Source organism: Protopterus annectens, chromosome 9.part0 (assembly GCF_019279795.1).
Source record: "Protopterus annectens isolate FY-2018-M chromosome 9.part0, PAN1.0, whole genome shotgun sequence".
Classification (NCBI taxonomy): domain Eukaryota; kingdom Metazoa; phylum Chordata; order Ceratodontiformes; family Protopteridae; genus Protopterus; species Protopterus annectens.
In genome coordinates, this window is record NC_056743.1 from 1756933913 (window position 1) to 1756961466 (window position 27554).

The 27554-nt window shown below is 40.4% G+C and overlaps 1 protein-coding gene across 1 annotated transcript in view; it reads left to right on the top strand.

The window, feature by feature from the left end:
* The window catches only part of RAB3D (RAB3D, member RAS oncogene family), a 676954-nt gene extending 651559 nt beyond the window's left edge, over positions 1–25395 (top strand). Inside the window, exon 5 of the mRNA XM_044084606.1 lies at positions 24087–25395. Within this exon, the coding sequence (XP_043940541.1) occupies positions 24087–24274 (188 nt within the window). The 3' untranslated portion in view covers positions 24275–25395. The remainder of the gene's footprint in view (positions 1–24086) is intronic.
* Positions 25396–27554: the final 2159 nt, after the last annotated feature.

The following is a 27554-nucleotide window of genomic DNA, read 5'->3' on the forward strand; positions in this document are numbered from 1 at the left end:
AAGAACAAAAAAATATAGAATTGGAAAATTATATTTGTTTATATGAATTAGATGTGGTACTTAACCATGTTAATTTGCAGTCAGTTTTTAGGATCAGATGGAATAAGATACCAATTGTATATAAATTGTATGGCTTGAGGGAAAAATGCTTATTAAAAGTTATGAATGGTTAAATGAAGGGTTTATGTCTAAAGTTTTATGCAGTGGTACACTTACATTTGTATGGAAAAGGGAGATAAAAAAATACAATTGAAAAATGGAGACCTATAGTATTGAACAATGCAGATTATAAGATTTTTATGAAAGCAATTCAGAAGAGAATGGAAAGTAAAATGAACAGTATTATGGAAGATAGCATATATAGTTTAAAGGGAAAGGATGTCAAGAATTATTACTCATAGTAAGGGAAATTGTAGAATGTATTATAAACATGACTGATGAGACCGAGATCATTATAGGAGATTTAAATAAAGCTTGTGATGCAGTACAGCATAAACTGTTTGTGGACAACTGTACAAGAGTATAACATTAGTAATAAAATAAAAAATGTATGTTATCCTTCATGTAATAAAAAAATAAGAATTTTAGTGAATGGATGGTTAAGCAAAGAAATAGATATGAATAATGAATGCATAATTTCTATAAGTAGTATATTATTTGCATTAGTTATGAATGTATTACTCAGAAATGTAAATTTACATGAGAGATGCTACTTAAAATACTACTGAAGGTATAAAAATTCCAGTCATGTTTACTTATGCAGATGATATTATACTGATTTTTAAAAACAAGGTCTGGATGAAAAAAGTTTTATGCTGTATACATTAATGTTTATTAGGCATAACTTTAGTAAAGGAAAATGTAAAGACTTGGGTGATATAGTGAAAACAGAATATGTTTCTTGAAAGAAATATGTGTTAGAATAAGATTTGTGGGTAAGTATGTAAGTAAGGAGTAATGGATTAAGGTACTAAGTGACATAAAGGAGCTTTGCTGTTTTTGGAAAACATGCACACTATGATTTAATAAAAAGGTTTATTTGATTAATTCAGTTAAATTGAAAAAGGTTGCATGTTTAGCTACTGTCTGTGTGTTGCCAGTAAACTATGAAAAATAAATTACAATTATTTTTTATATGGGGTACAAGGTTGAATCCACTGAAGAAAAGAGTCTTATACATGGACAAATAAGATGGAGGTTAGGATTAATAAACGCAATTGTTTATGTTGTTTCTTTGAATTTGTAAAAAGTTTTGTTTTGGATGAATGATATAAATGAAATGTTGGTAGTAAATTGAATAAAGCCCAAATGTAAGCATCGTTGGGATATGTTAAAAACATTCCACATAGAAAAAGCATGTTTCAATAAAATAATGAGACGACATCAAGAAAAAAAAATCTTTTATGGAAAATACAAATTGATGGAATAGAAAATGAGGGCATAGTGTGGTACAAAAATATGATACAATATTATGTTAATTCCTTGGCTGAGCTAGCAAATGAAAAAGTTAAAAGTATAAGAGTACGAAAAGCATGGTGTAATAAACAAGTAGAATGTCAATATTGTTATGGCAATTAGTGATTAATAAATTACCAGTAAAGGGAAATGCACCATATAAAAAAAATCTGTGAAATAGTTTGCATATATTGTGGTAAAGAAGAAACTACAGAACATGCTTTCTTCCAATATATAACAGTTGCAAACTTGTGGGAAAAATTGTGGATAAAAAAATTTCTTTGGTAATATAAAGGAGATAAATCAATATGGATATTATAACCATAAAATAAAGGATATGTTAGTAAAATAGATAAGATTATTTTATGTTTTGTGGACTCTTTGGGATACAAGGCTAAATGAAATCATGTTTAATGGTAAATGGAGACTAGCAATAATTTTAAGAAAAATTAGATGGTGGTTGTAGAAAAAGGAATGAGTTTCAGATAAGATAATGAAGGTTTAACATAATGAAAAGAAAGATATCTACAGTTGTATTACAATATTAAAAAGGAATAGAATGTGTATACAATGCAAATTTGTAAATAGTATTGTACATATGTTTTTAAAATAAAAAAACCCTACTCTTTTCAAAAGGTCCACCTGAGTGAGCTACCACCAACACAAACAGATGGGACCTAACATTTCATTTAAAGGACAACACATTCAGGAGTGTTGAACAGTTCTACTTCTTTCTTTTTCATCCAGCCCCTTTTCTTTTCCCTGTTTTTTCTTCTCGTACATTTTTATATTTTTCATTTAGCATCTTGCCTATCTTTTTTGTCTTTCTTTTACCTTTCTTATTACTCAAAATAAATTCATAGATGATAAATGCACCACTACATTTTTAATTCAAACAACCTCCTCTTCTTTTATTATAAATGATCCCTCTTCTCACTGGATTCAGCCTTGCGTCCCAAATGAAACTTAAAAAAAGAAAAACTAATAATTCTTTTTCATTTGAGTGGGAAACATATATACCTCAAATGTGCTATTTTTTTTCCTAATACATAATAATTCAGCTTCTATAACTTTTTCTGAAATGATAAATAAAAACTTTTCCATGAAGCTAACATTTTTATTTCTTCCAGTATCTCTGTCTCCATTGACTTATTACACTTCCATATTCCCCAAATGTCATTCCCAAAATCTTTATTTTCTTTCCTGTGAAATGTAGTACATTTATTTTTTTATATCACCAAATCTCTTTACACAGTGCAGTGGTTAGCTTTGTCACCTCACAGCAAGAGGTTCTTTGGTTCAATTCTTGACTGGGGGTGCCTTTTGTGCAGAGTCTGAACGTCTTCCCTGCATTCATGTGGGTTTCCTCCGGGCACTCTGGTTTCCCCAACATTACAAAGACATGCGTCTGGAGCATTTCTCCCCAGGCCTCCATTGAAGATTGGCTCATTCCAAGTCGGACTTTCCCTGTAAACAAATGTTAAATAAATAAATAAATAAATTTAACTGCAGACAGCCTTAACAGCTTTTCAATCCTTCATTTCAACCTCACTTATCCAACCCCTATTTTTGTTATTAAAACTAAGTCATCTGCATATGTCATACATATTGATAATATAACATTTTCTTTCATCTCATGTCATGCCTCTCTCAGTTTATACATGCATATCTGTACTACTGCATTCATTACTAATACAAATAAGCACATATTCACTGGACATCCCTGTTTTACTACTGCCTTAGTACTTATTTTCCCATCCGTTTATCATAACTTGTATCCATACATTTTCATAATTTTTTTATTACATACATTTTTTCACCTATTCCGTATGCCTCTAAAATGTGCCACATTGCTTTATGGCTCACTTTATCAAAGGCTTAACTATGTCACATACTATTAGTCTTACTACTTTATTTTCTTTCAGCATAATCTCTACTACATATTTCATTATAATTAACATTTATTACACCTGCCTTCCTTTTATACCACAGATCCTTTCTCCTACTACCTTATCCAATACTTCCTCCTTTCTTTTTGTAGTATTTTCATAAAGATGTTACAATCGGTATTCCCTAGCATTACAGGCCTCCAATTTTTATATCTTTTCTTTCATTCTTTTTCCATATACATTTTTTTACTCCACCAAGCATGTCTTCCATTATACATTCCTTCAGCCATTCATTTAATATATTTTTATTCTATTTTGTCTTTATTCATTTCCTTTTAATGCTCATATCTTATACCATCTAATCCTGGTGCTGATTCATTCTTACATTATTTTATGAATGTCTCTATTTCTTCTACTGTTGTATACTTTTAAAAATAAATTCCTTACTTTTTCAGATTATTTTTTACTTTCCACTATTTTTCCCCACCCATTTCCTCTTTCTCATATATCTTTTATGCAAAATTGTTACCACCAGCAAAATATTGTTTGTATTTTATGTTTCCTTTGTCATCTAAAATAGCATCCATCCTTCCTTCTCTCATTTTTACTTGTTTTCCTAAATAAGGGGAAACTGCTTTTTTCTTTCAAAAAAAAACTTTGTCTGTATAACATCATTTATACTTTCTCTGTTCTTTTCATACATCTCTTTTTCTGTTTCTCTTAATTGTCACTTCCTTTTTCATTTTCTTTGTCATAATTACATAAAAATATTTATATTTCATCCTTTTTATTCTTCTTTCCATGTCTTCATATATGTTTTATATGGGTCTATATTATAAGCACAAAACTCGAAATAGGCGAACGCCAAAAGGGCAACACATAAACGTCGATCAACCAAAAGAGCGAAGAATGGGTATGCCGAAATGCACAACACCGAACAGATTCCTGAAAGCAACAGCACCATGCACGTAAGTAAACCCAAAGTAAACAAACACAACGCAAAACACTTTTTTTAATGTTTTTGCAGGGGGGCAAGCCTCCTGCATCCCCCTTCTTATATATACAAACTCTGAGACTGCTCTACAGTGGGGAAAAGGATATATTTCCTCATCCCCACAATCACCCTGCTGACCAGGGAAATCCGTTTGGCGTCGTGTCTTTCAGCGTTTCTGTCCTTCACTCTTTTTGTAGATCATTTATTTGTCGATCATATCAGGTTCGCCTATTTCATCTTTCTAATATAGACCCGTTTTATACTTCTGCTTATATACTATCCATCACTGTGTCCAATTTTTATAAAATGGTCTCGTTGTCATATGATTTTTTCCATATTTCTGTCTTAGCATTTTTCCTTCATTAAACTGTGTACTTAATGTATTTTTCCATTTTCACGCCTTTATTATTTCACTGTCTTCCCCTGTTCTAACCCATACTGATCTATGATCTGACAACTCTGCCATCTGTCCTCCCCTTCTTATTTCTTTCTTTCGTGTCTTTAAAGTAAACCATATGATCATTTTCAGTCTTAAAAATATCCATTTTGTGTGTCCATTCTCTTTCTCTCTTACTTTTAAATCTCTAAATTTTATTAATTTCTTTAACATCTTAATATCCTATTATTCTTCCATTTTCTTGGGTTACAGTTAAAATCCCCTACCATCACTACTGACATATTTACTAACATATTTTTTTATTTCTTCAAACAACTGTTTTCTCTGCATCATATTAATATATCCATAAGTCACTATTAATCTTACATTTTTTGTCTCATTCTCATATCACTACCCATCCTGGTAGTGCTATTGTTACATCTAAAATTATTATTCATTTGTTTTTTTATAAGGATTCCTATTCCAGAACATGTCCCATTTCCTATTGACCAAATAATTTGCCCCCCCACACACACCCACACTTTCTGCATACGTTTTTTCTTCTTTCTTACCTCTGGTATTTAACAAGAAAAAAAAAGTTATGTACTCACCATGACATTCCATCTGAGTTGTTTTACTTCATTTGTCTTCAACCTGTGGGTTACCGGATCCAGCATGCATCCGACAGCCGCATACCCAGAATCTTGATCCGAGCTCCAAGCTCCTCCCCTACCCATAATGGCTCTGTCTCCTTCCTTTAGATCAAGTTTGCTGCCTAACCTAGCATCACCCCCAACCAACATCCTTGTCCCATGTCAAAAAATCCATAAAAAGGAGGTAATAGGCATCCTTGTGATGACTATATCCTCTACCTGTTAGACCACCACACAGTCTATGCAAGGCAGGGGGAAGGAGGGAGGGACAGTTGAAGATAAATGAGAAACAACAACTTGGATGGAACATTATGGTGAGTACATAACTTCTTTATCTGAAGCTGTTGTCTTCATTTGGTCTTCAACCTGTGGGACGTCGAGTTCCTAGCTACTAAACACCTGAGAGACCCTCATGGAAGGATATTCCAGAGTACAGCAGAGCCAAAGGATGCCCTGTTTCTGGATATGATGTCAGAACAAATATCATCTAGTGAAACTCTGGACCAGAAGGCAGCTGAAGTAGCCATAGACCTGGTGGAATGTGCCTTCACTTGACTGGCAGAGTTAATCCCTTAGTAGAATATGCCAACAAAATACACTGGGAAATCCAATGGGCAATGGTGATCTTGGATATTGATTTCCCTAACAAGAATTCAGAGTAGGATACGAAGAGTTGGTCAGACTTATGGAAAACTTTAGTCCTGTGTAAATAGAAACACAACTGTCTATGCATGTCCAACAAGTGCAATTTATATTCTCCCTTGTTTTGGAAATTCGGGAAAAAGAACGGGAGATTAATAACTTGATTAATATTGGATTCTGAAGCTACCTTAGGAAGAAAGGAGGGATTAGTACGTAAGGATACCCTATCCTTATGAAAAATCATATAAGCTGGTTTGATTGACGATGCTTGGAGTTCTGAAACACTTCTGACAGAAGTAATAGCAACCATGGCTGAATTCTGGACAAAATTTGCAGATCCACAGAAGCTGCCAGTTCAAAGGGAGGTGAAACCAATGCCTGTAAAACCAGTGTAAGATCCCACGGCAGCGTAGGGTCCTTGATTGATGGCCGAAGAAGTAAAGTGCCTTTTAGAAAGGCTTTGCAGAGCTTAGAAGAAGCTAATGAAGCCATGTTATGTCCCACATGAAAATTAGAAATTGCTGCAAGATGAACCTTGACTGTAGAAGAACTAGCCCCTTGTTGGAAGATCTCTGCTAAGAATTCCAAAACTGAGGAGACTGGAGCAGTGAAGAGATCTATGGAGTCTCGTGAGGCCCAGATCAAAAAACATTTCCATTTGCTGGAGTAAGCTTCCTTTCTGGTGGAAAATATGTGAGCAGCCACCAGGATCTTTTTAACAGGAGAAGATAAACTGGGAGTCCTCACAATTAGAGGAACTGCAGCAGCTAGGCAGTAAGCTTCAGACTACCCAGGTCTGGATGGGGAATCCCTGAAGGATCTGAAATGAGATCCAGAACTGGATAACCATAGTGGAGCCACCAGATGAGACCACAGAGACAGAAACCAGACTTGGAGAGGCCAGAATGGGGCAATGAAGATTACTATGCTCCCCAGCCTGCAAGCTTTCTGAAGGAAATTTGGAATCAAGGGAAGAGGAGGGTAGGCATACAGGAGACTGGGGGGTCCAAGTATGAAAAAAGAAGTTATGCACTTACCATAATGTTTCATGTTTGTAGTCCATCTTGCCCATATTCTTGCTGGGTAGGTTTGGAGCTGATATTCGGCTCTGACACGGCTGATACTAAAGCTCAAGAGCTTTTACTGGCTCGAGGCTAGCCCCTATCCCATGGTGCCTCACAGCAATTCCCCAGATCTAGTTTGCAAGAAAGCAATAAATACCTATCAGGTAAGAATAAGAAAGGAGCTGTATAAATATAGCAAAGGGTTAGAAGTATAATCCATTCCAGGTGGACAATAAAAGGAACAAAGTCAGACAGCATCAAAAGGTCCACCAGATTCCGCAGAAACAGGAAGGGGGTTGGAGGGAGGGACGCAAGAATATAGGCGAGATGGACTACAAACATGGAATGTTATGGTAAGTACATAACTTCTTTATGTTATGTACTCCTATCTCGCCGTAATTTTTGCTGGATAGGACAGCGTCCCTCGCACCTTTTTCCAGGGTAGCTCAAGCAAAGAGACACACTTCAGCACAGTGGGCCCAAAGGATGACCTGTCCTGGGAGGCCAAATCCAATTTGTAATGAGTGACAAACATATGTGGTCTTGCCCAAGTAGCTGCTGCACAAATAGTATCAATTGGGAGCCTAGATCTAAAGGCGCATGAAGTAGCTACAGCCCTAGTAGAGTGACCTTTAACTTTGACAGGTAATTGTCTACCAGCTTGCTGATAAGAAAAGGATATGCAATCCAAAAGCCATTTTGAAACAGTAATTTTAGAAACAGGCAAGCCTTTCCTTTTGTCAGAAAAGGAAACAAAAAGTTGATCAGATTTCCTGAATTCTTTAGGCCTGTGTATATAAAACCTGAGTATTCTAGCTGGTGTACTCTATACTCTGATTTATTAGAGTGGTTTGAAAAAACACAGGTAGCTCAATGGTGGTATTCAGATTGTACTCTGAGCATACTTTAGGAAGAAAGGAAGAGTTTGTCCTGAGAGAGACTCTATCCTTGTGAAAGGTAATGTAAGGAGGTTGAATAGTTAGAGCTTGTAGTTCTGAAACTCTCCTAGCAGATATTATGGCTACCAAGAATAAAGTTTTCCATGAAAACAATTTTAAGTCTGACGATGAGGGTGCAGACATCAAAGATGAGAGGACTAAGTTTAAGTCCCAGGGTTATAATGGTTGTTTTATTGGGGGCCTGAGAAGAAGAACTCCTTTTAAGAAAGTTTTACACAAGGAGTGCTGCATGTTTGGATTTCCCATGAAACCAAAATGGAAATTGGAAATGGCAGCTAATTGAACTCCAACTGTAATAGCTGCCACTCCTTCATGAAAAATTGTTGTTAGGAAGGATAAATTGGATTCTAAAGGAGCCGTATATGGATCTAAGCCCCGATTCATAGCCCAAAGGGGAAATCTTTTCCATTTGTTAGAATATAGTTTCTGAGTGGAAGGTTTATGGGATGAAATTAGAATGTGTTTGACCGCAGGGGATAAGGGAATACACCTGACTATTCATGGAACTGGAGCAGCCATGCTGTCAATTTGAGGGTGTGGATGGAGGGATGGAACTGTCCCGATTGATAAATCAGGAGATGGGTCCAGAATCCACGGTTCCTCCAAGAGGTAGGGCTACAGGAAAGGAAACCAAACTTGTCAAGGCCAGTAAAGAGCAATGAGGATCAAGGAATTCCTCAACTGTCTTGCTTTCTGTATTACTTTGGGAATGAGTGGAAAAGGAGGAAAGGCATAAAGAAGTCTGGGGGCCAATCATGAACTAGAGCATCCCTGGGTGACATCCCCAGATGCGGGTAAAGTAGTTGGTGCATTTGGTGTTAAGGTGAGTGGCAAAAAGATCGCAGCAAGACTGGCTCCATCCGTGAAAGATCTCTTTCGCAACCACTGGATTCAGGGATCACTCATGAGGCATCAGAATTGCACGGCTGAGTTTGCCTGCTATTACATTGGATTTCCCTGGGGTATGCATTGCTATCAGGAAGCGATGAGTATCCACCGCCCATTTCCAAACTCTTAAGGTCTCTTGGCAAAGCGGGTAAGACTTGGTTCCCCCTTGCTTGCTTATGTACCACACGACAGACATGTTGTCTGACTGAATCGCAGTTGTCCCAGTGGGAAGGGAGCTGTGAAGTGCTTGCAATGCATACAGCACCGCTCTCATCTCCAGAACATTGATGTGCAACTGGTTCTCATGGTTCTGCCAAGTACCTTGGACTATCATTCCCAGATAATTCCCCCCCACCCTATCTGGGAAGTGTCCGTGGTCAAAACTGCTTTCTCTTGGGGAGAAACAAGTGGACAGCCTAGGACAAGTTGTTTTGTGTATAACCACCATGTCAGATCCTTTTTGCATGCATTTGTTATTAATATCTGGTGAGACAATGGAAGGTCTTGCACCGACCATTGTGCAAATAGCATCCATTGGGGAATCCTCATGTGTAGGCGAGCAAGAAGAACTAATAGGATGGTGGAAGCCATAGTCCCTAGAACTTGAAGGACTACTCTGGCCTGGACTCTTTGTTTAGTGCGGATCTGACCTGACTGCATAGAGATTCCACTCTTTCCTGTGTTAGCCTTACTGATATGGTGGTTGCATCTATTTCTGAGTACAGATAAACAATATGCTGCGAGGGAGATGACTGACTTTTGCAAGTTGACAGTGATGCCTAGACTGGTGCACAAGGATAGAGTCTCATCCCTGGTCCTTATGAGTTGATGCTTGGTGGTAGCAGTGAGGAGCCAGTCATGTAGGTATGGAAACACCTGAAATCCTTGACATCCCAGGTGAGCCGTTACCACTGCCATGCATTTGATAAACAATCTGGGGGCTGTAGTGAGGCCAAAGGGCAGTGGTCTGAACTGAAAATGACTGGCTCCCAGCCAGAAGTGTCTCCTGGAGTACCTGTCCATTTTGATCTGGTAGTATGCATCCAGGAGATCGATTGAGCACATCCAGTTGTCTTTCCCGATAAAGGGAAATATCGACTGCAGAGTGACCATTCAGAACTTTGATTTTCTTACATCTGTGTTGAGCCTGCTGAGATCTAGAATTGATCTCCAGTCTCCTGCCTTTTTGGAACTAAAAAGAATCGCGAGTAAGTTCCAGATCCTACCTTCTCTGCCGGGACTTCTTGGATGACTCTTTTTTTGCAGCAGCGAGATGACCTCTGATGTTGCACGGTCTAGTTGGATGGGTGGTATGTCTGAAAGAGATCAATTTGTTGGGGGTTCAGAAATAAATGGAATCAGGTAACCTCTGGATATTATTGTGTGTACCCAACGATCTTGAGTGATAGTTAGCCAGATGACCTCCGACTGCCTCCAGAGATGGACAGTTGGGCAACCCCTCAGGGTCGATGGAAGGGATGATCTGAGAAAGCTTCCCTGTCTCCCTGATGTTGCAGACCTCCTCTGCTGGTAGGGCGACATCTTCCATTATATCCTCCCCCTCTGCCTTTGGGGGAGGGCTGACCTTGTGCCTGAGGGAAACCTTTTTGGGATTTGTGGAACCACATTTTTGCTCCTGTATTACCCTTGGGATAGGGTCTGGACAGGGGAGTGAAATGGACTCCAACAGCAGATAAGGTTTTCGCATGCTGCTCACACCTAGTCAAAGTCTCTTTCACTTGGGGTCCAAAAAGAAGTGAACCATCAAAGGGAACATTAGTAAAGGAAGACTTGAAGGACTCCGGAAAATTACTAAGATGCATCCACAAATGTCTCCTGAGGGATATTCCTGCTGCGGCTGCCCTACTCATTCCATCTGCCACATATGAGATCAGCCTCATGGAGGAGTTAGCTATGGAAGTAAGGGTGGAGAGCTGCGCAGAAACCTTATCCATGGAACCCGGAGGTACTGAACCCTGGAGGGTATCTCCTAACTCTTTCAGGAGATTCCACTGAAGACAAGTAAAATAAGTCAGGTAATTCAGTGATCTTAATGTAAATGCCACTGAAGAAAAAGTACGCTTCCCGTACCTATCCATCGTCCTGGACTTTTTTTAGGAGGATGGATATTAGAAGACGTCTCAGATAATTCCTTCTTGCTGGCCACTACTACCACCATAGCATCACCTGGAACTCCCTAACTAAGGAAAGACTTGTCCTCAGGTGCTGTCATAAGTTTGTTTGGCCTCCTCGGGATGGCTTCCACTGAATCTGGAGAGATCCATGTTTTCCACGATATGACCCCCAAAAGTTGGTCATAAAGCGGTGTCACCCAGGAGGTGGAAGGTCGGGAGCCAAAGGCCTCAAGATACACTGATTCATCCACAGTAGGGTTAGAGGTCTTCCAATCACCCCTCTGTCTAAGGATTTCTAGGATGTCAGAAAAAGAGACATCCTCAGAGGGGGATCTAGGAGACCCTTCTGATTCCTCCAAATCAGTGTGACAGACGCAGGGGAGTTGACATGTTTCCTCTTACACAGCCTCTTCCGAGGGAGCTCTCCAGTGGGATAATCTGGGGAGGTCTCAGAAGAGGGGCACCTCCAATGGGGGCTCTGGTTCCCTACGCTGTGGGGGTGGCAGGGGGAAGAGGTTGCTGCCTGCTGCTGGTGGGACACAGGTTCCAAAGGAATGGCTTTTTGAGAAAGGATAAAGCCTTCTCTATAGCTTCAAAGGCCCCCCCCCACTCTGAAGAAGACCTCTGCTCAGGGGCAGATGGTCGATTCCTAGCAAGAGGGAATGGCTCCGAAGCAAATGTTGGAGCGAAGGCTCCGAGAAGGAGGGTCGGTTCTGACGAGAACCCAGGGTGACTGTCCCCCTTGGAGTCAACATGAGAGCGTCGGCTCCCAGAATCCTTGACTCCAGACTGAGTCATTGAGGATAGAGTAATTGGCTTCGAGGAAACAGGTTGATTCCCCAGAGCTGAAGGGTTGAAAACAGAGGAAGCTGAAGTAATAGGCTCCGAGAGCGAAGCAGTCGGAAGAGGAACAGTGGTCGGTAAGGAGGTCAGCTCTGAGACCTTTGGATCTTGAGGGGCTAATTTTCTAGCCAGAGCTGAATCCGAAAGCAACCTCTTCACCACCCTCTCGATGTCCTCATCTGATAGGGTCCTGGAGGAGCTGGTGGAGACAGAATGAGATCTCCTTCTCTCCAAAATAGGAGATCTCAATGTAGGAGATACAGTCTTGATGTCAGGCAACATTTTTGGTACCGAAGATTGTCTCAGAACCAATGAAATCGATGGCACCAAAGTAGATGAAGCTGAGTTGGAACCAGAACTTCTTGGTTCCGACACTTTAGTCTTTTTTGTCGGTTCTAAAGCCGGGGCCAATGATTTTCTCTTTGAGGATTTTGGAGCTGCCTGACCAAGTTCCAGCTGTTCCTGGAAGGAACTGATCATGAGACCCCTGTCAATGAGTTTTCTCTTCCTGTCATTTGAAACTCTTGTGCTAAAAACGTGACAGAAGGTGCAGGGTTCCTGTAAATGGGCTTCACCAAGGTAATATACACAACTGGTGTGGCTGTCTGTAAGAGACCTTTTCTGCGCACACCTGCTACACTTTTTGAACCCCAAAGGGTGATGATCCTTATCTTTATCTGTAGACATTCTTAGAACGAAGACAAAAAGATAACAACAGTAAATGTATTAACAACAATAAAGGTGAGAAGAGAAGAAGATAACTTTTATTTTTTAAACAGCCATACACACACAGGGAGGAAAGGCCCTCTAACTTAAACGGGCCATACAGGCCAAGTTGGAGCCGAATATTGTCTCTGAACCCATCCAGCAAGAATTATGGCGAGATAGGACTACATAACATCAGAGCGTCTCTGGAGACTTTCCCCAGAGGGGGGTTCAGAGCAAAAATCTCACTCCACTTTGTGTTGGAAGGAGAGGTGAAGAGATCTCAGCAAGGCTGACCCCACTTGAGAAAGATCTGTTTCACTACTGAAGGATTCAGAGACCACTCATGAGGCATCAGGATGGACCTGCTGAGCCTGTCCGCTAGAATGTTGGACCACCCTGGAATGTGCGTTGCCAGCAGACAATGGCTGGTGGAGTTTGCCCACTCCCACACTCTCATGGCATCAGGACACAGAGGGTAAGACCTGGTTCCCCCTTGTTTATTGATGTACCAGACCAATGACATGTTGTCTGTCTGGATAGCAACCATTCCTGGGGGAAGAGAGGCATGGAGAGCATGCAATGTTAGAAGCACCGCCCTCCTCTACAGGATGTTGATATGCAATTTGCTCTTGTAAGGAGACCACGTGCCTTGGACTGTCCTCCCCGAGCAGAGCCCCCTACCCTAGCAGGGAGGCATCCATGGTCACTGTGGCCAAGAATGTGGGGAGAAAGGAAGAAGGTCTGGAGAATGTAACCACCATAGGAGAGAGTTCCTGCACACCTGAGAGACTCGGACATGGTGAGATAATGGAAGGTCTAACATGGACCATTGGACTGCAAGAGTCCACTGGAGAACCTGCATGTGAAAGTGCACCAGAGGCAAGAGATTGATCATGGTTGCCATGGACCCCAATGCCCTTAATATTATTTCCACCACCGACGGTTGGGTTTGATGGATGCCCAGGATGTGAAGTTTCAGTGACTGTATCCTCTCCGAGGTAAGAAAGACCTTGGTTTGAATTGTGTCCAACCAAGCCCCTATGAAATCTAATACCTGAACTGGGGCCAGTGAAGACTTGCTAAGATTGATGGTGATGCCCAACCACTGGGCTATGCGAAGATAGCAATCCCTCGCTAGACAGAGCTGATGCCTGGAAGGGGCAGCGAGGAGCCAATCGTCCAGGTAAGGGAAGACCTGTATGCCCTGGAGTCTCAGTTGAGCCGGTACTACTGCCATCACTTTAGTGAACACCCTGGGGGCTGTGGTGAGACCAAAGGGGAGCACTTGAAACTGGTAATAATTGACTCCTAATTGGAAGTGGAGGAACCTCCAAGAGCGCCTGTTCATTTTGATGTAGTAGGCATCTTGGAGGTTAATCGAGCACATCCAATCATTCTCCTGCAGGAAGGACAGGATAGACTGAAGGGTGACCATCCAGAATTTTGTCGTGGCCACTGACAGGTTCAAGGTGGATAGATCCAGAATTGGTCTTAGGTCCCCAGTCTTCTTTAGCACTAAAAGGAACATAGAATAAATGCCTAATCCAGACTGCTCTTGGAGGACATGTTGGATGACCCGTTTTTCTAGCAGCTTTATAATTTCCAGTGCTACATCCTCCCTGTGCATGGGTGGAACATCCGTGAGGTGTCTGGGTGGTAGAGGTGACTTTAGAAAGGGGATTGAATAACCTCTGGCTATAATTTGCAACACTGAACAATCTTCTGTGATTGACTCCCAAGCCGTTAGGTGAAGCAAAAGGCGACCCCCGACTGCCTCCAGAGACAAGTAGTCGGGCAACCCTTCAGGGCTGCTGGGTGAGTCTGTCTGAGAAAGGTTCTGAAGACCCTTGATTTCTCGGACCCCCCTCTGCCTCTTGGGTGGTGTCTATCAAATCCCTGGGAGAAGGTGAATCCTGAGTCTGCTGAGAGAAACTCTGAGGTTTCCGGAACCACATTTTCTTTGTCCCTCGCTGATTCCTAGAGAAGGATCACTGAAGGGCCAAAAAGCAGATCCTGATGGCAGACAGAGTCTTCCCATCCTTATCACTCTGAACTAGGGTGTCAGGTAATGTCTTCCCAAAAAGGGAGGAACTGTGGTATGGAACATTTGCCTTAAAGGGTTCCAAAAAGGCACACAATAGAGCCAGGCATGACACCTGATGGCAATGCCAGTACCGGCAGCTCTAGCAGCACCTTCCATTGCATGAGGAGAGGAGACGCATAGAGGTGTTAGCAACAGATGTCAGGGTGGCCATTCGAGAGGAGAACACTTTCTTGTCCTCTGCCAACATGGACCCCTAGGTAGACTCAGCGACCTCCTTGACCAGGTCTCATTGCAGCCTAATCATATGTGCAGGTAGTTCAGCGCCTGGACAGAGAAGGTCACTAAAGCATACACTCACTTCCCAAAATGATCCATCGTCCTGAACTCTTGGTCTGACGAATGGACCATAGAGCTTTCCTGAGTGAGCTCCTTCTTAGTGGCAGCTGCCACCACCATGGCATTAATGGCATTAACTGGGGATCCTTTGTGCCAATACGTCCTGTCCAAATAGGGGCTCAAAACTTTGTCAGGATGCTTGGGAATGGGCTCCACTATGTCCTGTTCCTTCCATGCCCGAGATGTAATCAGATCCACCAAAGGATCCACGGGAGGGGATACCCAGGAAGTAGAGGGCCCTGCATCAAAAGCCTCCAGGAACACCACTTTGTCTGGGTTATTTTTCTGGATAGACTACCCCCCCACACTGGTATAGGATTTCCATGATGTCTCTGAAGGAGACATCCTTGAACCTTCCCCTTCCTCCAAATTGGTGTTTTTGATGAGTGACTCCAGTGGGGAGTCCAGTTGCCTCCTTTTGCACGTGCATTTGTGAGGAGCCTCCTCAGTGGAGGATTCTGAAGAGGACTCACCAATGGCTTGCTGCTCTCAAGAGGGGGCACCCTGGTGCATAGAGGTGGCAGGCTGTCCCTGAGATGGCAGGATGGTCAGACCTGCACCAGAAACAGAGGGAGCCAGGTCAGACTCCGAAGACGAGATAATCAAGGCCCTTCGATGGAATTGAGAAGACCCTCTCCACCACATAAAAACCCAAAGGGGAACAGACCTCCTGAGAAGGTGAGATGGTCGAGGCCATATCCCTCTGACCCAACGGGGTAGTCGGAGCTAAGCCTATAGGGGCTGAGATGCCTAGGGGAAGGCTCTGCTCTGAAAGGCTTGGAGTTCACACCATCCCCTTGGATCCAGCACCAAGGCTATGGCTCTGAGACCCAGATGGATCCAAGCCAGTCAGATCCAATCTGCTCAGGGCAGTAACCAGCATCAAGGTACAAAGTACCATCGGAGCCAACCCCTTGACACTGAGTGTCCTCAGATCCAAGGGTTTCAAAACTGGGGGCCAGATTGGAGTAGGAGATATAGAGATGAACACAGATTCCATGCCCCCAACTCCAGAGGGAGAGTGGACAGGCAACACTTGCGACTGGATCTGGGTGTGGATAAACTTCTGCATCATCCTGTCCATCCCTGCTTCTGAAAGGCTGCAGGTGGAATGAGATGAAGGAGGCCACCGACACCAGCCTGGAGTGATGGTAAGGGGAAGCCTGCACAGGCTACCAGGACTGAAGCTCCTATGGCTCCAGGGAAAACTGGGGAGAATGGAGCTGGGGGGACCCTGACCTTGGGACAAACCTAACTTAGGGAAGAGGGCCCGGCGGACCCGAGCAATCCAGAGATCACTTCTTAGGCCTATCCCTGTGCTTAGCAGTCTCATCTCTGTCCCCGTGCCTCTTGGTGGGAGGTTGAGTCCCAGAGGCCAGGGCGGAGACAGCAGAAGAGACTGAGGCAGAAGAGGCCTGTGCCTTGGCAGAAAGAGAGAGAAGGAACCTTTTTAAAATTAACTTATTGTCCCCAGGTATACCACGCACAGAGTGTGGCCATTGGCTGGGGAGAACTTATGGCCACACTCCGTGCACTTTTGAAACCTGGGTTTCGGACCTCAGACATGGCAAGAAACCCAACAAAAAGCCCCCCCACACACACAGGCACACACACACACTTAAAGAAGGGGAAAAGGAAAGGGAATATTTTTCTTTTAAACTGACATGAACACATGGTAAAGTAGGGAAGGAAAAATCGACAGGTGAACTTTAAAAGAGAAAATTTAGCAAAAAAAGGGGGAATAAGATAATCTTACGTAAACAGAAGCTTGGAGCAGTGGATCGAGATGAAAGCATGAAGTGAGGCAAACAAGATCTGGGGGAAGGAATGAGACAGAGGCATTATGAGTACAGGAGGAGACTGGAGCTCGGATCAAGATGCTGGGTATGCAGCCGTTCGATCCGTGCCAGATACGGTAACCCACAGGTTGAAGAACAAATGAAGACAACAACTTCAGATCGATCATCTGTTTATATTTTTACACCATTCCATCACCACCAAACCTCATATGTAATTTCTAATGCTAACATTCCTTTACCATCCAGTTTCTGTAAGTGTTTTACATTCAGATCTTATTTTCTTGTGCTACTCCTACGTCTCCTACCAACTGATTTTTCACGGTCTTGTTCTTCTCCTGTCTCCATTCTCCCTCTCCCTCTTCACTTTCTAAAATTGCAAATCTTTTATCTTCTTGTGTATTAATAACCTCATTTTGAACTACTTTTTATCTAACTACCTCTTCATTGCTTAGCTTTTCTTCAGTATTCCAGTCCCACATATCCCACCTTCTATTTCAACATCTCTTGTAGTAATACTTTCTACTGTTCATCTTTCTTTTCACCTTTCCTCTTCATCTCCTTTCTTATTTTCTAATAAGGGACACACAAACTGGAAGTGTCCAAAGTCTTTTCATTTTCTACAAAAAAAAAACATTTTTTGTTATGTCCCCTCTCCCCACATTATTGTTTATTACAGTCTTATACTAAATAATTTCTGTCCCCAAAGAAATAACACACTTTGGGTTGGCCTCGGTAACTAACCAATCCTCTCTTACCATTCATCATTACTGTATCTGAAATATGTTGAATTTTCACATCCGTAACATCCACTTCCCAACCCCCCCCCCCACCCCCGTCCACACATTTCTTTTCTCACATAACTAATCTTTCCACGGTGCTACTGTTATTTCTTTTTTCAGTCTCAGTCATAACATTTTTACATCAAGTTAAATCTTTTGAATGTCATTTCACAACAATTCTCAGACTCCAAATGAATTAATGTTCTTCTGTCTTTGATGTCAAACCTTTGTGGCATAATAGTATGCCCATGTCATGCCTGCTCATACTGACATCACTTTTACATTTTATTCTTACCACTGGTGCTCTTCTCTGTGGCTGTAAAGAAACTGCAAATGTTCCTACCCTCAGTTTCTTCCATTCTTCCTTGCATCTTCATAACAACTTCTTCTTTCCTTCTGTGTAACGTAGCTTTCCCAACATCGCATAATTTATTAGATGCTCTTTTTGTAAAAGATAACTTAAAGCTTTCCACAGTATCCTAATGTTTCTTAACTTTTTTCCAACAGATTTTATCCAATATTTCTTCATTTTTTCCAACAGCACTTCTGTAACTTTCTTCCCATTACTTTTGTCATGTTAAACTAAGTATCTCCTGTTTTAACTACTTCACATAGTCCTTTGTTCTCATCTGTATTTAATGTCAGGCCTGGGTACATCAGCTTCACCTTTGTTTATTTTATTAAGTCTATAATCCACACTTTAATTCCTTTTATTTACACTATAATTAACATAAGATATTACTAAGGCCAAGTTTATCTTGTCTTGACATAAAGTTATCTTTAGGAATATATATTCCTCATTTCCGGCTACTGTATTCATTACTAATGAAAATAAAATACTACTCATAAAGCAACTCTGATTTACCCATTTTTCAGTCTATGAGGATTTTTCTAAATTGTAGGAGTGAGTGCACGTGTGTGATACGAAAGTAAGACCTAGCAACCTACTTACGTTTCCTCTTGTGCTTTGTAAATTCCTCAGTTAGTGGTGGCTGTCCATGAGGTCACTATAGAAGTTGGCTGTGACTCATGAGAGAGAGAGAGAGAGAGAGAGAGAGAGACATAGAGAGAGGAGGAGATTCTTTTTCTTGATCTTCCCTTGAACAGTTCTGAGTGATGAACGTCTGTTCTCTTATATTCTTCACTGCATGCTGGCTTAAAAATGTTAATATTTTTCACACACCCCATACTCATGTCATATAAAATATCAATTATACAACAACCCCCCCATTAATATTCAAAAATGTGCACACTGATTAGTCAGCGTGCATGTTGTAAATCAGAGTTATAGTAATGGAAAAAGGTCCGGTCGCCCGGACTTTTTCCATTACTATAACTCTTTTTTACAGCAATGGAGAACGCAAGATCTCCATTGCTTCACACTGTCTCGCTATGTTAAACGAGTTTAACATAGTGAGACAGTTTGTAAAAAGCAACAGAGATCTTGCTTTCTCCGTTGCTTTTGCCCACAGCTCTGATGTACTGCGTAGGCATACTCATGCGCAGTACATCAGAACTGTCACAGAATACCAGGCAGCTGCGGAAGGGCAGCAAAGAGGCATTATACAATGCCATTATTTAAGATAAGTAATTTTTTTTTCTTAAATAATGTCATTGTATAATAGCAATAACCCACTTCGCCCTCGTGACCAAACCACACCAACCGTGGGTAAATCCAGCATTATCCACACCCAAGCGTGGGTTATTGCTATAATAAATGCGGGTGTATAGAACTGTCAATGGTTTTGGTACATCACATCCTGCCATTCTAGCATCACTCTTACCATATGACACAATCATTTTATTATGTAATTTCCTTGCTTTGCCATATTTTCATACCAAAAAAAGTACATCATATTACATTCAGAATACTCTCCAATATTAACACATAATTTTCATCATCACCATCCCTCCTTCCCCATTTTCAGTATCTTCCCCCTATTGTAGCCGATGGTGCTCTATTATATGAAAACAATGCCTTCTGCACTCCCTGCTCCAATGAAAAATGCTCACCAGTTGTTGAATAAAGATGTATTTAAACCCTTAACTAGTGCTGTTGTTAGCTTAGCCAGGATCTGCCATTCTCAATAGTTATCCTTATTCCTAAGCTGTTCAGACCTGGTACTTATTAAAACAGCATAAAGTCTATTTAGCCCACCTCCAAGTTAAGTAGCTCAGAGCAAGAATTTAAATGTTAGAGTTACAGAAGGCTGCAGTCCCCAATGAGAAAATCTTTCTGACACCAGCATGTAGTTGTGTGTTTGTTTTAGACTTGATGCGCATTATGTTTTAGAGCTGTTACGTGTAAATGTCTGCACAATGCATGCCAGTGCTATGCTATAGGGAAGCATTTTCAGTAGATCAAATCATAGTTTGGAGAAGTACATCAAATGGCTCACAACACCCCTGGGCAGTCTGTTATTTTCCTGTAGCACCACCCAAGTCGGGCATTATCACTTACTTTTAATATATATAGTCCTTATGTGCCTCTGTTACACTTACAGAAGATTGTAGAGAATGCAAATTGAGACTGAAACCTTTGCTTAATTAATGAAATGTACTGTGTTTTCGGTCGAGACATGAAATGAAAATGCCAGGATCACAGAAAGCTAAAGGTATGATGCACCTCAACTCATGCTATACAGAATGACTGATGTGGCAACAAAAAGGTCTAGAACATGTATAGAATATTTATGTATTATTTATTTATTGTCATTTGTTGACCGGGAAAGTCCACTGGGTAAGGAACCCATTTTCAGTGAAGGCCTGGAGAGAAAAGCTTCACAATTAATACAGTCAAATAAAAATATAGACACTTTGAAAAAAATTTTTTCAAAAGTGGAAATATGCAAAAATAAACAAAAAAGTGATAAACGTCGATATAAAACTTATCAGTATGTATCAGAACTTGTATAAACTTAGATAACAGTTGGTAGTGTAGTACAAAGCTTGAGTTGTTTCTTTCTGGCATTGCATGAAAAAAATGGCAATTCTTGCCGAACAGTTATAGTGGTAATAGAGCTGTGTTGCTACCAGGGTAAAAGTTATTTTGATCTATGGAACTAGGTTAGAAATAAGTAATGAAGGTTTTATGGTAGTTTGTTTGATTTGCATTGGCATATGAGGGTATGTAGGAAGTAAGTTTTTAATGCCACTTTATATGTCTTTATACAGTCTATTTGGATAATATGGGAGGGAAAGGAGTTCCATTCTTTAGCAATGCTATGGGAGAACAAGCACTGTCCAACAATTTATAGGTTCATAGGTTGGTACTAGGCTGTTGGCCCTAGGGACTATACAAGCCTAGCCATAACAATTCCCCGGATATTTCTTCCCACAATATTTATTTCCCTGGACCCCTGTCTAGCAGGGCGACTGACGTGAGACGTGAATTTCCTATCTCCCATCCAATCGTCAAGGTTCCTTTTGAAGAGGGCTAAAGAGGCGCTCTGCTTGACATGTGTGGGCAGTCTATTCCAGAGTCTGGGGAGTCCCTGGGTCAGGAACCTATCCCTCCAGCATGTTTTGTTCATTGGATGACAAGGTTTAAATCCCTGGAACATGCGTCTCTGAGGGATTGGGATTTCTTTAAGTGGAGCATGTCCAACAGCTCAGGGTTTGACATGGCCTTGTATGTTAAGCAGAGATCACCTCTGAGTAGACGATATGCCACAGAGTATAGCTGGAGTTTTTTTAGACGGTTAGCAAATGGCATCTGCTTTAGGCTTGTGATTCTTTTAGTGAGGTATTTCTGTAGCCTTTCCAGCTGTTGCAGATGTCTTGTGAGGTACATACCAAACGAGACGTTGTACTCTATAATGGGTCTAATGAGGGATGAGTACAGTGGAACAATGACCTCCTTTTTTCTGGATGAAAAGCCCTTAGTGATGAGGCGTGCCACATAGAAGGATTTCCTGACTTTTGTGGCGATGTGGTTATCGAAGGTGAGACCACTGTCCACCTGTGTCCCTAAGTCTCTCATCACACTTTCGGTGTTTAGTGTACTGCGACCTATGTGGTAATTCATGGGTACATGTTTTTTCCCAAAGGGGATGACTATACATTTCTTGGCATTAAGCTTGAGCCCATGGCTCTGGCACCAAGCATCTGTTTCTGTAAGGCCCTTTTGTAGAATATCCACATCATTTGGGGATTCAGTAATGGCTCCCAGTTTGCAGTCATCTGCAAACTTTGTTATCCAGAGTCCCTTAGTGTTGGCCTGTACTTCAGAGAAGTAGATGCCAAACAAGAGCGGTCCCAGGACTGAACCCTGAGGTACTCCACTTGTCACTTGTCTGGAGCTGGATTTGGAGTCAGTTACTTTTACAGTCTGGGTTCTGTCAGTAAGCCTGTTGGCAACCCCTTGAGTGATGTAGGGATTTATGCCCAGCTTCGTAAGTTTATCTATAATTCCAGAGTGGGGGATGGTGTTAAAGGCCTTGGTGAGGTCCAGATATGCTGTGTGGACTGCCTTACCCTCATCCACAGCTCTGGAGACTGATTTGAAGAAGTCAGTCAAGTTCAGGAGACAAGATTGGTCCTTCACGAACCCAAACTGGGTGGGGTCCAGTGTATAAAGGTTGTCAATGTCTTTGTTTATAAGTTCCTTGCCCTTGCAGATCAGGCTTGTCAGACTGATGGGACGGTAGTTCCTGGGATCCAAGGTGGATCCCCCCCTTGTTGAGTGGGATAACTGCAGCTGTGTGCCACTCAGTGGGCATGAAGCCTGAGGTGAGGCTATGATTAAACATGACACTTAGGTGAGGTGCCAGTTCATTTTGTAGTTCATGTAGTTCACAGCCCGGGATGTCATCCGGCCTCATGGATGCTGTATTCTTAGCTTTGGAGAGTATGGTTTCTACCTGTGTGGCCGTGATTACCAGAATTTGGCAATCTTTTGGTATTGAAATAGGCCCTGTAGGGGGTGAGAGGCGGGTGAAGTTGGCACTAAATCGATCTGCCAGGATATTTGCAATATCCTTGGGATCAGTACATTTAATGCCATTCTGTTGTAGCTTGTTTGTTGGAGAATCTTAGGGTACGTGAAGGGGTATAAGATTGTAGTATTGATGAGAGTGCTGGGCAGGTATTTGGTTAATAAATTAGTTTATGGGCTAGCATTAGTTAGGTATAGCAAAGATAGTTTGGGAAATCCAACCAGTTCAGTTCAGAGATTGCTTGGCAGTGGTGTGAGCAGTTAGGCTTTCCTGAGGCGAATTTAGCTATTTTATAGTAACAAGAATGAAGTTTATTACTGAGGGATGAGTGAAGGTTAGTAAAGATGGGCACTACCATAAAATAGAGCAGGGATGAGTAAGGTGCTTGCCAGTTTTGTTTTGGTGTTTTTGTCCATGTAACGTTTATGATGATAAAGTTTGCCAACTTTAAAGTGTGTTTTCTTTATTGCACTGAGAATGTGTGTTTCAAAGGTGAGTTTGTCATCAACTGTAATGCCTAGTAGTTTGGCAGATTTTACTATTTCTATTTCAGTTCCATCTTTAGATAAGATTTTGAAGTCTATATCTGGTGGTTTTGAAGAAAATAACAGAAGTTTTTTTTTTGGCGTTTAGTAGCAGTTGTGAATTGTTTTAGCCACGATTCAATCCCTGTAAAAGCATTTCGAATAACTGTGAGGAGGTCAGAGAAACTGTTTGAAGTAGAGATTACTGATGAGTCGTCAGCTTATTTGTATAATTTTACCTTGTTGATAGACTTTGTGGAAGTCATTAATAAAAACGTTGAAGAGTACTGGTCCCAGGAAGTAGACAAAACAGATGTCCATTGTTAAGGGACATACACCTCCTCCATAAACATTCATATTCTGAGATTACATTAATGTTACAATGAAAATAACTATTATTTTGAAAGCATATACCTTTCAAAAACTTGCTTTTCAGCAAATATGTTTTTGCAACTGTTTTGCCTCCCGGTCTTTCAAACTTGCCTTTGATTGATCAATTTATTCCTCCTTGCTTTTGGTATAGAAAGAAATCTGAAGGGATTGGCATTTAAATTCACTTGCTATGCTCAGCCAGAATATATGAGTACCTTTGTTAGGCTTACACCCCTCATGATACCCCTGTGTGCAATTGCAGTGCTCCACCCTCTCTCAGAAGACACTCCTGTAGTAGGATATCCACCATCTCCCTCGGTTTGCCAGTGGCAAGACATTCTCCGTCTCTGACTTCTGCCCTTTCCTGGCCCACTATTTGAACCCAGTCTTTTGAGGTATAGTAAGCTCTGCAGTGGACACCATGCATTTTAAGATTTTTGTAGGTTTGGTATATTTATTCCTGTTTGCTGTCAGACATAGAAGCATACTTTGAGCCTTACAGTACTACCAGTTCATCTGATAAAGTACCCAGTGATATATTTCTGTTTTAAAAAGAAAATACATGGCACTAAGAAAAATATTTCATCTGGAGCTATGCCTTATCTGTTGTTTTTGTGCTGTCCCCACAGGTTTCGATTTCTTTGAAGCAAGTGCCAAGGATAATATTAATGTGAAACAGACATTTGAGCACCTAGTGGGCATGATCTGTGAGAAGATGAATGAGAGCTTGGATGCCAGCCCATCCCTGGTCAGCAACAACAAGGGAGCCACCTTATCTGAAAAACCACCTCAACAGCAGAGCGGGTGCTCCTGCTAGAAATCACTCTTTCCACCTTCTACATGCGACTTTTCTTACTGCCTAAAGAAACTGCATGGATGTCAAAACCTGATCAGGGGAGGGACACTTGCAGAGATGGGGTAGGGGAGGACATGATGTAGCCAAGCTGGCATTACATCTAGTACATACACCTTTTACTGGAAATGTATTGGTATTTACCAGGAGATCTTTTGGGTGACTGAAGTGCTACACAAATTACATATGAAGGGTTATGACATCTGTAAAGTGAAATGTATTTGCAGATGCAGTGTGCTGCAGTATTCCCTCAGAGTATTATGAAATAGAAGGCCTTTGAATGGATTGCATTTGCCTTTATGAATTAATTTTATGGTACAGCTTGCTGCTCATAGCTTTTTCCGTCATTCCTTTTGCTTTTAAATACTGTCCAAGGAGCTTGTATGGGTCATAGGGAGGTCACTACCTACACAGTACAACTAAGAAAATCGTAAGTGCAACAAAATGGAAATCTTACCATCTGTGTGCAAACATGCTGGCAGTTCTGATTTAGAGTTAGACTCATAACTAGTTCAGCATTTCAACAATAGGCAGTATATGCCTATAATTGCAGTTTGATAAGGTTTTAATAGGGAGATATTGTCCTTGCCAATGTACTGCAAACAGCCAGTTTCAGCATTTTCAGTGCTGCTGTGTCCCTATAGTCTCATTTAAAACCTAAATACTGGATGAAATGCAACACATTGCCAAAATTAGGACATTCGTTTTAAGTTAAAGCTGGTTGGGAAAATATTAGTCCTTATTTGATTTTAACCTGATTACTAGAGATGGACTACATTTTTTAAACATCTGTTTAAATGTTACAATGATCCAGAAATGGTTCACAGTTGTACTGAATAATTGGTAAAAAAAAATGCATTTCAGCACAGTTATAGTTTGAAATTTTCCAGTGATGCATTATTAAAAGCTTGCCCTGAGCATAATCCAAAATTTTTTTTTTGTTTAGTTTTACCCTTGGGTGTTTGGTTTTATTTGTCTTAAGAAGTTTTCTTTATACTTCACCAAAGCAATGTTTCTGTCAGTAAAGAAGTCAACCAGTAAGTTATTATTCTTTCAAAAATAAAATTTAAACTTGGAAAAAGTCACGTCTGAGTAACCATAATTCGTAGCCCTCAGATTCTGAACTTAAATCTACTTTGGGAAACATTAGCTAAGCTCAGACTCTGTTGCCTGTTTTACTTCATGAATGTACTGGAACAGCACTGGCTTGCTGTGCAAAGAAAGGTTAAAAATATGACGGTACTAACCTTTTGGAAAGGTTTGGTTTAGAAGGATGTTAGAATGAAATGTAGGAAACTGGCAAAAGAACAGTTGATTTTAGTCATCAAATTGTTCTGGCATGATGACAAAGCTGCTGTTTTACATTAAATTGTAGTGTGGTGTTTGTCTGATTACATCATTTTAAATATAAATGATCTTTCAGCAGTGGTGGTGGAAATCTCAATAAGGTCCAATGATGAGAAACAAACCAGAACCACAAAATAAGCGCACAAACACTTTAATAAAATAAAAAATATAACAAGTGTAGAAAAATGGTCAAGCACTTTCGTCCATACACATAGGACTTCTTCAGAATCATTAATCATTAACAAAACATTATCTTAAATAGCAATAAAAGCATCATGTGATTCACTTAATCATTATGATCTTAAAGAGAAAGAAACAAGTTAAAATATTATGAAATCATAGCTTTCTTCTTACGTATTGGTACTATGGAAGTGTGTTCATTAATACCTGGTGCCATTGTGGCATTTAACCTCAATTGTCACTTTAATTCACACTCGTCCACTTTATTTTCTTGATACCCACCCTTTTCATCTCTTCTAACTTTTTTCAATATGCAAAAAAGAAATTTATTGCCCTGACAAAAATATTTTGTATGTTTAAAAAGGGCATTATTCTCATCACAATTCTTAATAGCATACAAATGTTTGTAAATTCATTTTAGAAGACTTCTGATGGCTTTACTAATATAACAATAATTACAGTTCATACAGATTGCAATGTAAACTAATTCCAAGGTACCAAAATTACCTGTGTCCAACCAAACACATTGTGGAGATTCACCAGCAAACACACTTTTTCCATGTAAAATGTAACTGCAGTATTTACACACATCACATTTTTGGTGTCCTTCCTATCCCTGTTGTTTGATGTTATAGGGTGCTCTAAAGTTTCAAATTCTGACCTGTTTTAAAAACAAAGTTAGATTTTGGACCCAGGGTATCCATAATCTCAACATTACCCCTAAACATTACCCAGTTTTTGATCATAATTTTTTTAGAGCTGCACTGATTCCCCCAAACTGGATAACCACAGAGTTTGAAAAGGACTCATTTAAATTCCCATCATTGTCAACTACATAATCTCTCGAACCTAATAGGGGAGTGTACCGTGTACCCCATTCACATCCCCCAATTTCAAACAATAACCATTCTGGATATCCTCTTTCTAAAAACATAGTAATTAGATTTCCCAATTCTAACTTAAACAGGAAGATATCAGAACACATTCTTGCTGCTCTAACCATTTGACCCTTCACTATATTCTTTTTAATATATGGGGTGTTGACTTCTAAAGTCCAAATAACTATTGTAAAAGGTCGGTTTCCTGTACAGTTTAGAACCAAATTTTTGTTCTTTCCTATTCTTAAAGATTGTAACATCCAAATAATCAGCAAAATCATCAAAATGATTGTAAGTGAATCTTAAAAAAGAATTGTTGTTGCTAATCAACTGAACAAATTCATCCCTCTTCTCATCAGTTCTTTTTCCATAAGATAAAAATATTGTCTAAAAATCTTAAGTAAATATGCCAGTATTGGCAAAAACCTAATGTGAAAATGTATTTTTTCTCCCATGCATACATAACTAAATTAGCATAGATAGGGGCACAATTGGCACCCATGGCCACTCCCTTAAGGTGTCGAAAAAATTAATTTCCAAACATCATATAGTTGTTTTTTTTTTTTAAATAACTTTCATATATTCTACCTCAAAATTTGTTAATGCAGCATTCAAGGTTAATTCTTAAACTGCCTTACCAAAGAGCTCTAAGCCTTCGTTGTGTGGGATGGACAAAAAAAAATCAACTACATCTATTCTAGAAAATCCCACTTCACCAGTGTAAAAATCTTGCTTGACTTTCCTTAGAAAATCCCAGGAGTCTTTCAATATGTATTCTATAGGGTTAATGGTATTTTGAATCAACCTGTCTACAAGTAAAGCAAGAAGATATGTCATAC